Genomic DNA, 12,636 nt, shown 5'->3' with positions numbered 1-12,636 from the left:
ATACCCAGTAAAAAGCAGGCTGAACAAGAAGAAAAAGATTTGTAAAGCATCCTCATAGGGTGGTGATGTGTGTGTCATCAAGAAAGATTCAGGGTTAAAAAGCTCTTGAACGTTTATATAATCATAGGACGCAGGTGGGTGAGTGAAAGTGAGATAGAAGTGAAAACTAACCTTTTGGACTTTGGGACGAGCACGCTTCAAGCATGTCACGTTCACCATTTCATCAATCATGAGCCAGTTTTGCCGTCAAATGCGATGTGCTTAATTGACCGGCAACCCATCTATGTAGCCGTGCTTTAGATCGACATGTCGTCGTAAACCCAGTCGTAACCCAGATAGAAGCCGTCGTAACACCGATTTCCCGTCAAAGCATTTAGTCGCTGGGAAAGAAGTTAGCAAACACTGCAACTCATCACTGGAAGGGGGTAGGGAGAAAACATACAAGAGACCGCCGAAGCCGCCATCCTCGTCAGACTCCTCGTCCTTCTCGGACTCAGCCTTGGTCTCCTCCTCAGCAGCGGCGCCACCGGCAGCGGCGACGGGGGCGGCAGAGGCGTAGGCATCGGGGTTGGCGATGCGGTCCTTGAGCTCCTCGATCTCGGGCCAGCTGATCTCGGTCTCGATGGCGACAGCGAGAACCTTCTTGTAACCGTTGAAGAAGGAGTGGATGACGGAGGGAAGGGTGGGGAAGTTGATGGCCAGGGAGACAGCGGCGATGGTGGCAATAGCACCGCCGAAGGCCTTCAGGAGCTGGTCCTCAGAGATGTCGAGAACCTCAGAGGGGAAGGTGTTGCCCTGGTCGTAGACCTGAGCGACGCCCATACCGTAGGTGAAGGGGGAGATGTTGAGCATGTTAAGGAGGGTAGCCTCGGAGGGGCCGACCTTGGTGTTGGCCTCAACGAGCTTCAGGTCCGAAACAATTTCAATGGTACCACGGGCAATCTTGGTGGGGACACCGAGGGCCTGGAAGAAAGAGGTCTTTCCGGGCTCCATGCCAGTGTTGCCAGCGGGAATCCAGACGTCGGAGGGAGCGACGGCACCGGCACGGGCCGGGGCGGCGACCTTGTTGGCGAGGATCTTGTCACGGATGTCCTTGAGGTCACCGTTGGTGAAGACGAAGCCGACGTTGCCCTTGACGAAGGGGAGCAGGCGCTCGTACTCGGGAGCATCGGGGATGAAGGTCTTGAGGGCACGGCGAACCTGGAAATATTCGTTAGCATCGTGTGTCGCGCGATGTTTGACTCGTCATTGGCTCCCCGAGAAAACGTACCATGGTGTTCTTGCCCATCAGGACGACACCCTCACCACGGAGGGACTGTCTGATCTCGTGCATCTGCTGAGACGAGACATTGTCGACGGAGACGATGAAGATGGACTTGTACTCCTCGAGCAAGCCCTTGAGCTTGTCGAAGTAGCCGGCCTTGTTCGCAGATTTGCCCCCCATATCTTCTTATTTTATGAAGGCAGGATGTTTAAGGGCAAATGAATTTGTTCCTTGTTGGTTGATGGGAAATTGGGGTATCAAAATGGTGATGTAGCAGGAAAGAAAAAAGAGCCTCCGCGAAGCAAAAAGGTTTTTGCTCTCTGCTGCTTCGCGAAAATGTGTGGACCCACCCGGGGCCGACGAGCCAGCCAATTCCGCTGGACCTTAGGGCAACCAACGGGCGGCCGGGGGTTGCAGGTCTGAAGTGAGAGGCTAGCATCTACGGATACTGCTGCAGGGTAGGTACCATGGTCCAAGCTTTTGAGAAAAAAGATACATGCTGGAAGTATCTTTTTTTTCACTTCCATAGTGGGGCGCATCTCAGATGGCCGATGAGTTCTTCAGTGAAAGTCCTATCCTGACCTCAGTTCCTAGTGTAGACAAGCTCAATCGTTGAGCCTACTCAACTTCCATCAACCCGTAATCACTATGAAAATTCCGTATAACTTTGTCCAGCCCTGTGGCAACGTCATCTTTGCTGCCAGGGGTGGCAAGATTCACTCCTTCAGCCTGCAAGACGGCTCTCACATCTCAACATGGAAGCACCCCGACGTCGAGAAGGTCGCAGCTGCCTCGGCCGCCAACGCCGCGGCAAAGGTTGAGATCGAAGTGAACTCAGGAGTTCCCACACCTGCTTCCCCGACCAACGATGAAGATGGCCCACCAGCCAAGCGCCAGAGGGTTGAGAAGGAGGATGAGGCCAAGGACGGCGATGCTATGGTTGTGGGTGAACCTCAGAAGCAGGTCGAGGATCAGCAACAGCAGCAGAACGAAAACGAGAAGAAGGGCAAGAAGGACAGGAGGAAGGGAAACAAAGGCAACAAGGCCCAACATCAGCAGCAGAGCAATCGCTTTGCGCGAGTTCCGGACCAGCCCGTCATCACACTCATGACAACGACCAGCACCGGCAGTCACTTGCTTGCCATTTCTGGTCATGACAAGGGCCTTTGGGTATTCGAGCACGACGGCAAGGGCGGCCTAAAAGAGCTGAGCCAGAGGTATGTCAGCCCTCTTCTCCCGTTTCCTGGGTGAGATAGACTTTAACACATGTAAAGGACAATGCCTAAACGCCCCTGCTCCGTTCTCATCTGCCCAGGCGACGAGACGATCCTGAGCGCAGACAAGTTTGGCGACGTCTTCTCCCTTCCCCTCATCCCCTCTGATAAGCCTGCTGCAACTGATGCTCCCGAGGAGCCCGCCGCGCCGGCAACCCAAGCGCCAGAGGCCCAGCCCTTCAAGCCTGAAGCCAGCAACTTCACTGTGCACTCCAAAGCCAACCTCCGCGCCCTCAAGAACCAGCAGCGTGAGATGAACAAGTCGAAGCGCGACGCCCCCAAGGAGGACCCGACCTTCGAGCACACCCTCCTGCTCGGCCACGTCTCTATGCTCACCGCCATGACGCTCGCCGAGAAGGGATCCCGCCGGTACATCATCACCGCGGACCGCGATGAGCACATTCGTGTCTCGCGCTACATGCCCCATGCCCACATTATCGAGGGTTTCTGTCTCGGCCACACCAACTTCGTCAGCGCCCTGACTCTCCCCAGCCAAGACGTTCTCGTCTCGGGAGGTGGAGACAGTGAGCTGTTCGTATGGGACTGGGAGGCCGGCAACATCTTGTCCAAGTTCGACATCTTGGAACAGGTTCGCCAGGTCCAACAGGAGGCTGCCAAGGTCGCGGTCTCCCAGCTTCTGTCTGCAACCGTCCTCGCCAACGGCCTGCCGGTCCCCGTTGTGTTGGTGGTCTGCGAAGGGTACGTCTTTGTCGCCATGTCTGGAAGTGCTCCTGCTGACCCGTTGCTTAGTGTACCTGCAATCTTTGTGCTCCGTGTCTCAGAACAAAACACTCTGTCCCACGTACAGACAGTCTCTCTCCCAGGCAACCCCCTACACGTTGCCCCCATCTCCAGTGATAGTCCTCTGAGTACTATCCTCGTCACGGTTGACCCGGCGGAGCCAAGCTCTACTGACAACGGCCTCGTGTCTTACAAGTGGACCGGCGCCGCCTTCTCAACCACGCAAGACTTCGTACCTCTGGACGCAAGCTTGACGGAGAGTGAGTTTGATCTGACCCAGGAACAAGTACGCAAGCTGCTATACAACATTGGAGATTTGCGCAAGAAGAACGAGGAGCAGGGTGAAGAAGGCGAGGAAGCTGAGCAGGCTGAGCAGCCAGAGGAGGCATCATAGTCACATCTTCAAAGTAGACAAAAGCAAAAACATGTGTATCATCAAATCGATTCAACGGATTATCCTCTATGACCGTGAAACCGTGAACGCCTTCCCACCAAGTCTCGATGTCCGTCGAGCAAAGAAGCCAAATGATGTTTTTAACACGCGAGCGCTGGACCAGAAATCCCTGTACTGTGCTGGTCCATCGGAATCCAGCCTTCATTCTCGACGAACCGACTCAGCGCATCTAGTCGAGGCGTCCAGTCAGCTGCTGCGTCTTCCCACATGCAGCCGCCGAATGGCAGGCCTCTCTTTACCATTTCCATGCAACCGTTTCCATCCATTCGTGACTGGGAAAATATGCATTTCCGTTCCATAGAACAGATGTGAAGAACTGCCTCGATCCACGCCCACTCCCCCAACACGCCGAAGATGCTCGTAATCTCAAATGTCGTCAGAAGTTATGTCGTCTACTGGGAAGCGCACTGCACGCGCTCGGCGCCGTGGGGACCGTCCTCGTCATCCTCGTCCATTGAGCCGGCGCCGCCAAAGACCTTAGCCTGTGCGCTGTTGTCCAGATCCTCGAGGTCAGCAGGCTCGGTCATGGCCTCGGGGGGAGGCACGGTCTGCAGAGACGGGGCGGGAAGAAGCTTCTGGAGAGCCTCGAAGGCCGTCGGGTCGTCGGTCCAGTTCTTCTCAGGGAACTTGACGCTGAACTGGATGTACAGGTTTCCGAAATCGTGGTGTCTCGGGGAAGGCATACCCTGGCCACGAACCATCTTGACAGCGTCTGCAGGTCGTTAGTTGGTTCGTATGGGGAGAGTACGGGATAGTTAAACATACCAGGAGCAATAGCTTCACCGGGCAGGATCTCAATGCTAAGCCACCTGTCGTCAAGGTGCTCAATGTAGATGGTTCCGCCAGCCAGAGCAGTGACCAGCTCGATCTCACACTGGTAGAGAAGGTCGTCTTCCTTACGGGTGAAGCGGGGGTGGGGCTTCTGCTCAATCTCGAAAACGACGTCACCGGCCTGGATGCCAGGGGCCTGGTCACCCTCACCACGGAACTCAACCTTGGTGCCGCTCCTAACACCGCGGTCGACGTGGACGTGGAGAACCTTACGGTCGACGATTGTCTTCTTGCCGTTGCACTGCTTGCAGCGATCCTTGTCCTTGATGGTCTCACCCTCGCCATTGCAGTCGGGGCAGACGGTCTGGAAGCGCTGGATCATGGGACCCATCTGTCTCATCATGGTCTTCATGCCGTGGCCATCACAGCCGGCGCAGCGCTTAACAGCACCGTCCTTTCCACCGCGACCTTCGCACTTGGGGCAGATGATGGAGCGCTGAAGGGCAAGCTTGGAGATCTTGCCACGGTAGACGTCCTCGAGAGAGACCTTGTGAGTGTGGTGAATGGTACGGGCCTTGGGGGGGCCGCGGTTGGGCATACCGCCGCCGCCGAACATGCCGCCGAGGCCACCGCCGAAGCTGCCACCACCGAAGAACTGAGCAAACAGGTCCTCGGCAGCCATACCGCCACCGCCGCCGGCACCACCCTCAAGACCGGCCTCACCATATTGGTCGTAGATCTGACGCTTCTGGGAATCGGAAAGGATCTCGTAGGCGTGGGAGACCTCCTTGAACTTCTCTTCAGCCTCGGGGTTGTGGGCGTTCTTGTCTGTTTGTAATCCGTCAGCAACTCCTGGCAGAACAGCGCAACTCGATTCACATACCAGGGTGGTACTTCAGGGCATTCGTCTTGTAGGCCTTCTTCAGTTCCGTCTCAGTCGCAGTCGGCGCCACCTATTACCGCGTTAATACTTCGGTGACCATACCAAGATGCTGCTGTGGGAACATACGCCGAGGGTGTCGTAGAGCTTCGTTTCCTTGACCATGGTGTATGTCGGTACAGTAATCCTTATCTAAAACCTTGGCGCTGAAATCGGGATTTGGGGGGTAAGGGTCCTTGGAGGGGCCTGCGGAGTCGGAGCCTGTCAGCGAAAATGAAGAGCCAGAGTTTTGTAAGTTTCGTGGCCTCTGGTCATCGAACTTGCTCTGCCTGTGCAACTTGTAGGGAGAACAGGAGGGAGGCCTCGATGTTGGGCGCAGCAGGAATCGCAGGTTAAGGCTAGCTGACCAACAGGGAAAGTGTATCCGCCACCTCGCCTTCACCTTGAGGTTTGCGCCGGCGGAAAGCAAACAAGAGAGGTTGCACACATACCTTCTGAAAATGGTCGGCACAAAGTTGTCTACGCAACTGGGTATCTGGTAAACGGGAAAGAGATGTTGCAGCGAGAAAAGTTGAAAAAGATTGAGGAAGGTCGAGGCCGGGCTGGGGGCAGGCAATTATTGATGCAATTCCTGGCGGGGAGCGAAAAGGGTGGAAATCTACCTGGGCTGAATGGACCGGCTACGCTAGTGACGGGACATTGGATTTTTCAAAATAAAGGGAGAAAGCAGGCTGCGAGTGCGGGTCGCCTTGCGCATTTCCCGCGCCCAAAGGGCCCCAATCTGAATCCCATGGAAAGGTGTAGAATGTTTTTGAGCCACAGTGGCGGTGCTGATGATGCAATACCTGCACTGTCCAGCCAGATCCGGTCCGAGGGGTCCAACAACCCTCCAACGACCCTCCAGCAAACCCGAGGAGGACCCTGATCCGCTTGCCATGCTCCAGCTGCGCCGTAACCTACCTTAGGTACCTTTCCATGGGTGCTGGGCGCTGTTGGACCTGCTGCGGCACCCTCTGGGCAGGCAACCATCCGCCTGGGAGGCAGGCAAAATCCAGGCTCCTGCGTCCTGAAGGGTCTTTCACCGCGCAATCGCTCGCTGCGTCCAGCCTGAATGTGCTCCCCTAACCCGCCGCAGAGGCTATTCTTATCCCATGCATCCAAAGTACCCCCCTAACAATTTCGAGCAGAACTCTCTTCCCCACCCCCCGATCAAGTCTTAGCTAAGCGGGTCTGGATTTCTCATCCGTCATCGTTATCCACACCTTCCTGCCAATGCTTCACCCACGGACTTTATTCCTGTCGGCGATAGGATGCCACGGAACACGGAACCATTTGTTCGGTATCAAACGTCGGCAGGCGAAATGACCGCCAGGTTACCCGTCAGTAGCTCTGGTCAGGATTCAATGGCGCCTCGAAGCCGGAAATGTGCCAGCAAACCGCCAAGCGAATACGTGCCTTCGGGTTCACGTTTCAACCCGGCTAATCAACTGTCTGAAGGGACCACCCGAAACTGCTGCAAAGCAATAGCGGGACCCCCACGACATCGGTTCAACCTTTACTTTAAAGGTCTCTGCTGTCTTTTGTCTTCTTTGATGTTGGGCTATCCAAACTCTCAATTCTCTTTGCGAAACGAATCCCCTTGCTGTCAAGTCCCCTTGACCCAATTCACACCCCAAGGCAGGGTGTCCCGCATTGGTTGCGTGGGGCGGACATGCAACCCTCCTGTTCGCTGATCTCTTTGATCTAGTGTATATTCTCTGATCTCGTCGCCATCTGCAAGCGGCGCGTATCTCACGACGCTCAGACGGTTGTCGTCCGAGGGACGGAATGACACTCGGAATAACGGTCAGGAACCGTCGTGTCAAATGCCGTCAGTGCTTAGAGTACCAGAAAGAAAGCCATATTTACACCTGCCGAACAATTTCAACCATGGACGACTGGGCAGGGGTCCTGTGTCATGTCCTAGTCCGTCATTGAATGAATTGGTTGCAGACTCTGCGAGCGTAACTGGCATTGTCCATGCTGGCAATTGTCTCCTCATTCACCACAGATTTGGGGTCATGGCTGCGTACCTACTGCATCAAATGGAAAGAAATCTTGTCAAGGATATGCCGACTCGGCCTAGGTATGGGTCGTGGCATCTCAAGAAATGACTCTGTCGGAACGAGCCTTAACAGACGCGGCGAAAAAAAAAGAATGTCGAGTTGAGATGGCGGGGCAAATCGATCTTTCTTCAGGCTTCGTTGGCAACCAATCACGTAAGCCCAATATGAATGACAGACCGAGCAGTTACCCACCCCCGCGGCGGGCTGTCCACCAGGGAAAACCAGCACAATCCCATGTGCTGCTGGGCTTGATTCCCATGTCGTCACATGGCGCGTTTTTGCGTGTGCTTGCAACTGGCTTTTAGTATCCATTGAAGCAAGAGAAAAAGAAATGAGCCGCCAAAACACACAAACTTCATGCGCTCACGTCATATCTCTTATCTCTTATCGAGGCTTGAGATAGATGCATTGGTTGTTGTGCGCCTCCACGATTGGGGTGTTGATGCCCCTCGGAGAAGCATCTTTCGGCTGGTTTACGTCTGGCGTGGAGGTGACGGCATCAGCCCATCCACGGGCCCAGACCACCAAAATAAATGGTTTGGACGTGAGGAGATATGCAATTCTCCCCATTACACCAGCATCATGGACGTCAATCAATATTTACATGACCCAGCATTGACTTTTTCCGAGTCGTTTCCCAGTTGATTCGTCCAGACTGTTGTACCTTCATGATTGGTGACTACATCTAACATGGATACCACCATTGATTTCAGCCCTTACCGTGCCGATGGCAAGCTCGTGAGTCTAATACAATTCTATTTCGCGTCGAAGAAGATTCATTTTAGATCAGTACGGATTTGTTTGCGTCGTAACTGGCGCCGCCCAGCCCGTTGGGCAGGCTATCATTGAGGAACTGGCCGGTATGATTTCCCAACACCTATACCATCATATCACTCATAAGTAGCCCTAACGCGCGAGAGCAGCACATGGCGCCGCTTCCATCTACGGTCAGTCTAACAGTTTGAGACCTTCTTCACGGCAATGGTTTATCTCGGGCTGACATTGCCCAGCATGCGACAAGGCGGCCAGCGATGAAGGCTTCAAGCCTTTGGTCGACAAGGTCCACATCGAGCACCCAAACACAAAAATCATCTCTTACCCCTTCGACGTAGCCAAGGAAGAAGAGACGCTCGTTCTTATTGACGAGTTACTCAACAACTTCGGGCGTCTCGATATCTGGGTGTCGTCGGCCGGCCTGCTGGGTCCGCCGTCCATCACCGAGACAACACCAGCAGACCTGCAACGCTGCCTCGAGGCGCATTCGATAGCACCGTTTTTTGCGCTCAAATACGCGCCTGCGGCCATGGCCAAGCTAACAGAGAAGAAGTCGTACCCCAATGCCGCGCCCAAGACGCAAAAGTACGGCAGCATCATTGTCATCGGCAGCGTGGCGTCAACGTACGGCGGCTGCTGGGGGCCCGCTTACGTGGTGGCCAGCCATGCTGCGCTTGGTGTCGTGAAGGCTGGTGTTGCGGTTTTGAAAGGCACAGGAGTGAGAATCAACTGCATCTCGCCGGGTCAGATTGACATTGGCTTGGACTTGAACGGGGTACGAACGAGCACCTCGTGGGCGATAACAATGTGCTGACGAAGCCGACAGATCGATCTCAAGGGGATGAACTCCCAGTTCCCCCCTGCAAGCCTCCAGACCCAAGAAGTGAGTTGCCATCCTGATGTCGACCTAACAATTGATGACTGAGGCTCCGCAGGCTTCAAAGGCCACCATAGGTCTGGAGAGACCAGGCAATCCACAAGAAGTGGCACGGGTAGCTGGATTCCTCGCATCGGGCTTCAGCTCCTATATCACGGGAGCAAACCTGGTTGTCGATGGCGGTGCGTCGTAAGTCCAACCCCGAGCGACAAGCCTCCGCGCGGGCATCTCACTGCGCGAGGCGCACCCCGTGATCAAAGCCATTAGCTCACGGATTGCTGGATCCCTAGTGCCATGAACCCGCTTACGATTCCCATCGGCAAAGCCTACCCGCAATCTTTAGGCCATGAGGAATGAAAGGACTGCGGGGTACTCGCTCCAGAGGCGCCGAGAGCTATGTGGTTGGTCATATGGGGAATTGCCCGTCCAATCCGGCGCCATCACCCGGGAATGTAGGTTGCCCAAGAAGGCAGGAAGTCTTGACGGGCATCTGCGATGGTTGGTGAGATGGGGTTTTGTATCGCTACGTTGCGGGTTCCGGTTCCAAAATTGATAGCAAACATGATTGAACTTTGGCAAATGCAAACGGATGTCGGAGACGGCCGCGGGGTACAGACCCCCCATAAATGGAACATTCCAGTGGCAGCTTTCGGAGGGTGTCCCACCAAGTGACTGCCCCAACACACCTTCGCTCTAGCACCGTCCGGTAAGCCATCGCACCCAAACATCAGCCAAGCAAACACGGACTCTTGGCATCTTAGACCAACTGCACATCATCTAGAGTCTTATCAACCCCACCCTTTCCACAACCTCATCCCTTCCCCCTTCTTCCTTTTCTTTCTTTCCCTTTCTCGAATTTCATCATGTCCTTCACTCCGGAAGTTTTCGATATTGCCAATGACTCTCAGACGGTGGACACGGCCAAGAAGTACGGCCTGACGCCTGACCAGGTGAAAGAACTGGAGAAGAGGGCAACCGCGGCCAAGGCGACGGCTTACTGCCCGTACAGCAAGTTCCGCGTCGGCGCAACCCTGTTGTCCAACGACGACAGATATACCGATGGAGCAAACGTCGAGAATGCGTCGTACCCCGTTGGAACTTGCGCCGAGAGAGTAGCTTTTGGCAAGGCCATCACAGAGGGCATCCGGGGCTTCAAGGCTGTTGCTGTTGCCACCGACGTCGATGCCCCCTGCAGCCCATGTGGCATGTGCAGACAGTTGTGAGTCCTTTGTTTCTTGGAGCTTCCATCCAGCCATGTGGGTTTTGGTAGTCGGCCACAGACTAATACGCTTCAACAGCATTCGTGAGTTCGTTGATCTTGAGACCCCCATCCTCATGTTCAACAAGAACGGCAAGTATGTCGTCATGAGGCTCCAGCAGGTACGCTTTCCCGGTCATGATTCGGGATGATGAAATTGAGTACTTTCTGACCCAATCTCAGCTTCTCCCGCTCTCATTTGGTCCTGAGTTCCTCCCTCCCCCAGAGGTATTGGAGAAGAACTTGGCCAGTGGAGCCTAGATGGCTATCCCTCACACATGTCACACTGAGTGGTTTCCAGTCTCATGAAGGGGTCCGAAATTATATGTGGTTGCGACGGCATAGCCAACTACATCTTCCATCAGAAAGGTGTAATAAATAACGAGTGGCTGGCGCAGGCGTTGTTACGGTGTGTGTGATTTGGAGTTGGGTCGTCACTGGTTTGCACAAGCTGGTGTTGGGACGAAAGATTTCAAATGCGTCGAAGTGATAAGGAAGCATGATTGAGAGATAATGAAACCTATGGCAGTTTCAATAAACATTGTTTTCTTCTTCTTAGCGATCACCTGGCGTAGTGCCCCCCCCCCAATCTCTCCCACCTTCACAATGAGGCTACTTGTTGAACCTGTCATTTCCGGGCAAACGTGGCTAGGGACCGTCTTTAACCTGGCAGTAAATCAAAGTCATGGTGTGTAAATCTTTCGTGGTCTTGTAGGTTTGATTTTCGAAGATCGAAGTGAGCTTCTTGTTTCCCCCCTTCCTTTTCTTTTCCCTTCTGAATGGTTCGATGCTCGTGAATTGAACATAGACTTGTTTCTTGCCACGGCTTGGGACAAAAGAAATGCCAAACTTTCATGGCATATTTCAATGATCAGTCACGTCACCTCACGGCTTGCAGTTGAATCGAATCTAGAAAGACACAGTCCATCAATGTGTACATACTCCATCTCAACGCTGGCAATCTAGGTGACAAGCACCATTCGTTCTTTTCTTCACTTGCTAATATACACACTCGAAAATACACCTTAGAACAAGGTCGTTGGCCTTGTTGTGTATTGCTAGCTAAGCACACTGCGTTTCAGGCTCATCATTATTGCCCATGCAGCATTTGAAACGCCCCTTATCAGGCATATCTAGCTTACGTCTTGGCGTAGTTCCCACGAGGTCCTTCTCCTGAGGCACAAGAGTCTACACGTGGAGTAACCACTGTGCGTCTTTGCGATGGCCCGTTCATTTCAAATTCCTGGATGTCTGTAAGTCTTGCTTATGGCTTGCATTGGTAAGAACTTGCATTTGCAGCCGTACTCCTGACGTACTCATAGCTACCATCTTCCGGACAGTATTGATAAAGATAGCAGGTATCAAAGACCAGCCATATTTCATATTACAGAAGCTCAACCAAATTAAAAGTAGCTCACAGACGTGAAGTTACCTGAGTAGATCATTTGTTCCTAGAATTGTTCATGATAAAGGTATGTTATTTAATGCCTGGGCTAGGTTTGAGTATCAAGGACAACATCACATAACACTCGCAGTGCAGCACCATAGATCCCTATATCTAGCCTCAATTTCCAACCCGCCAGAACATAGAGACTGATATATAGTTTCATTCAGCTTATACATTACGTGGGAGATAGTCACTTGCATAATAGAATCCATGTGTAAGTCAGCAAGCCAGTGACGACAGGGGTGCGACGCCCCGAATTTACGCCCACACGCCCCCCTGTCATCAGAGGTGTCTCGGTAATTGCATATTCGTCGTAAATTCATCCAAACTCCGTTCCACTTCCTTGCAACCCTAACGAACTGCCCAAAACGAAACGAAACAGAAAAGGGGGTCTTGGAGGTCCAGGGAACGCAGCAGAGGGGGGGGAAGGGAGGCGAGCGAGGGACGGACGGCGGGAGAGAGAGGGGGGCGATGGGCATGCACCAGGAAAGAAAGGGCAAACCGAAAAAAACCGGGTGGCAGCTTTTTCGAAACTTTTCCCCCTTTACCCTCCACTCACTCGAAACCCTGATCGTGGTCTCGGGGCGAAAACAATTGAGAAAGAAAAAAAAATTTGTTGACGGCGACGTCGCGGCCTTGCGTCTGCGTCTTCTTTCTCGTGGCAATGAAGGAAAGTTGTCGCTGCAGGTAACAGCGAACTCTCACGCCCCTCCAAGCTCACGCTGTAGCCCGTCCATCGAGCAGCACCTCTCTCGGAGATTGATGATGGCTTCAATTTTTGTCCGCCGCTC

The 12,636-nt window shown here is 53.7% G+C and overlaps 4 protein-coding genes across 4 annotated transcripts; 2 read left to right on the top strand and 2 right to left on the bottom strand.

Moving 5' to 3' along the window:
* Window positions 1-261: 261 nt before the first annotated feature.
* GCG54_00004635 (60S acidic ribosomal protein P0) lies at window positions 262-1,444 on the bottom strand (the record flags this gene model as incomplete). Its single annotated transcript, XM_045404681.1, has 2 exons — window positions 262-1,200; window positions 1,271-1,444. 2 exons carry the CDS (start codon window positions 1,442-1,444, stop codon window positions 262-264), a joined length of 1,113 nt encoding a protein of 370 aa, XP_045262624.1.
* A 468-nt stretch (window positions 1,445-1,912) lies between these two features.
* GCG54_00004634 (tRNA (guanine-N(7)-)-methyltransferase non-catalytic subunit trm82) lies at window positions 1,913-3,673 on the top strand (the record flags this gene model as incomplete). The annotated part of the gene is made up of 2 exons (XM_045404680.1): window positions 1,913-2,481; window positions 2,539-3,673. 2 exons carry the CDS (start codon window positions 1,913-1,915, stop codon window positions 3,671-3,673), a joined length of 1,704 nt encoding a protein of 567 aa, XP_045262623.1.
* Window positions 3,674-4,125: 452 nt separating this feature from the next.
* On the bottom strand, window positions 4,126-5,549 carry GCG54_00004633 (Mitochondrial protein import protein mas5; the record flags this gene model as incomplete). Its single annotated transcript, XM_045404679.1, has 4 exons — window positions 4,126-4,445; window positions 4,499-5,332; window positions 5,388-5,457; window positions 5,514-5,549. 4 exons carry the CDS (start codon window positions 5,547-5,549, stop codon window positions 4,126-4,128), a joined length of 1,260 nt encoding a protein of 419 aa, XP_045262622.1.
* Window positions 5,550-8,179: 2,630 nt separating this feature from the next.
* Window positions 8,180-10,659, top strand: GCG54_00004632 (Cytidine deaminase; the record flags this gene model as incomplete). The annotated part of the gene is made up of 8 exons (XM_045404678.1): window positions 8,180-8,227; window positions 8,280-8,349; window positions 8,500-9,038; window positions 9,090-9,146; window positions 9,199-9,322; window positions 10,023-10,359; window positions 10,439-10,520; window positions 10,582-10,659. 8 exons carry the CDS (start codon window positions 8,180-8,182, stop codon window positions 10,657-10,659), a joined length of 1,335 nt encoding a protein of 444 aa, XP_045262621.1.
* Between the last annotated feature and the right edge of the window lie 1,977 nt (window positions 10,660-12,636).

The sequence above is a fragment of the Colletotrichum gloeosporioides genome (genome assembly GCF_011800055.1).
Source record: "Colletotrichum gloeosporioides strain Lc1 chromosome Unknown consensus_54, whole genome shotgun sequence".
NCBI classification, from domain to species: domain Eukaryota; kingdom Fungi; phylum Ascomycota; class Sordariomycetes; order Glomerellales; family Glomerellaceae; genus Colletotrichum; species Colletotrichum gloeosporioides.
The sequence above is the reverse complement of the archived record's forward strand: the minus strand, read 5'-3'. Positions and strand labels throughout refer to the sequence as shown.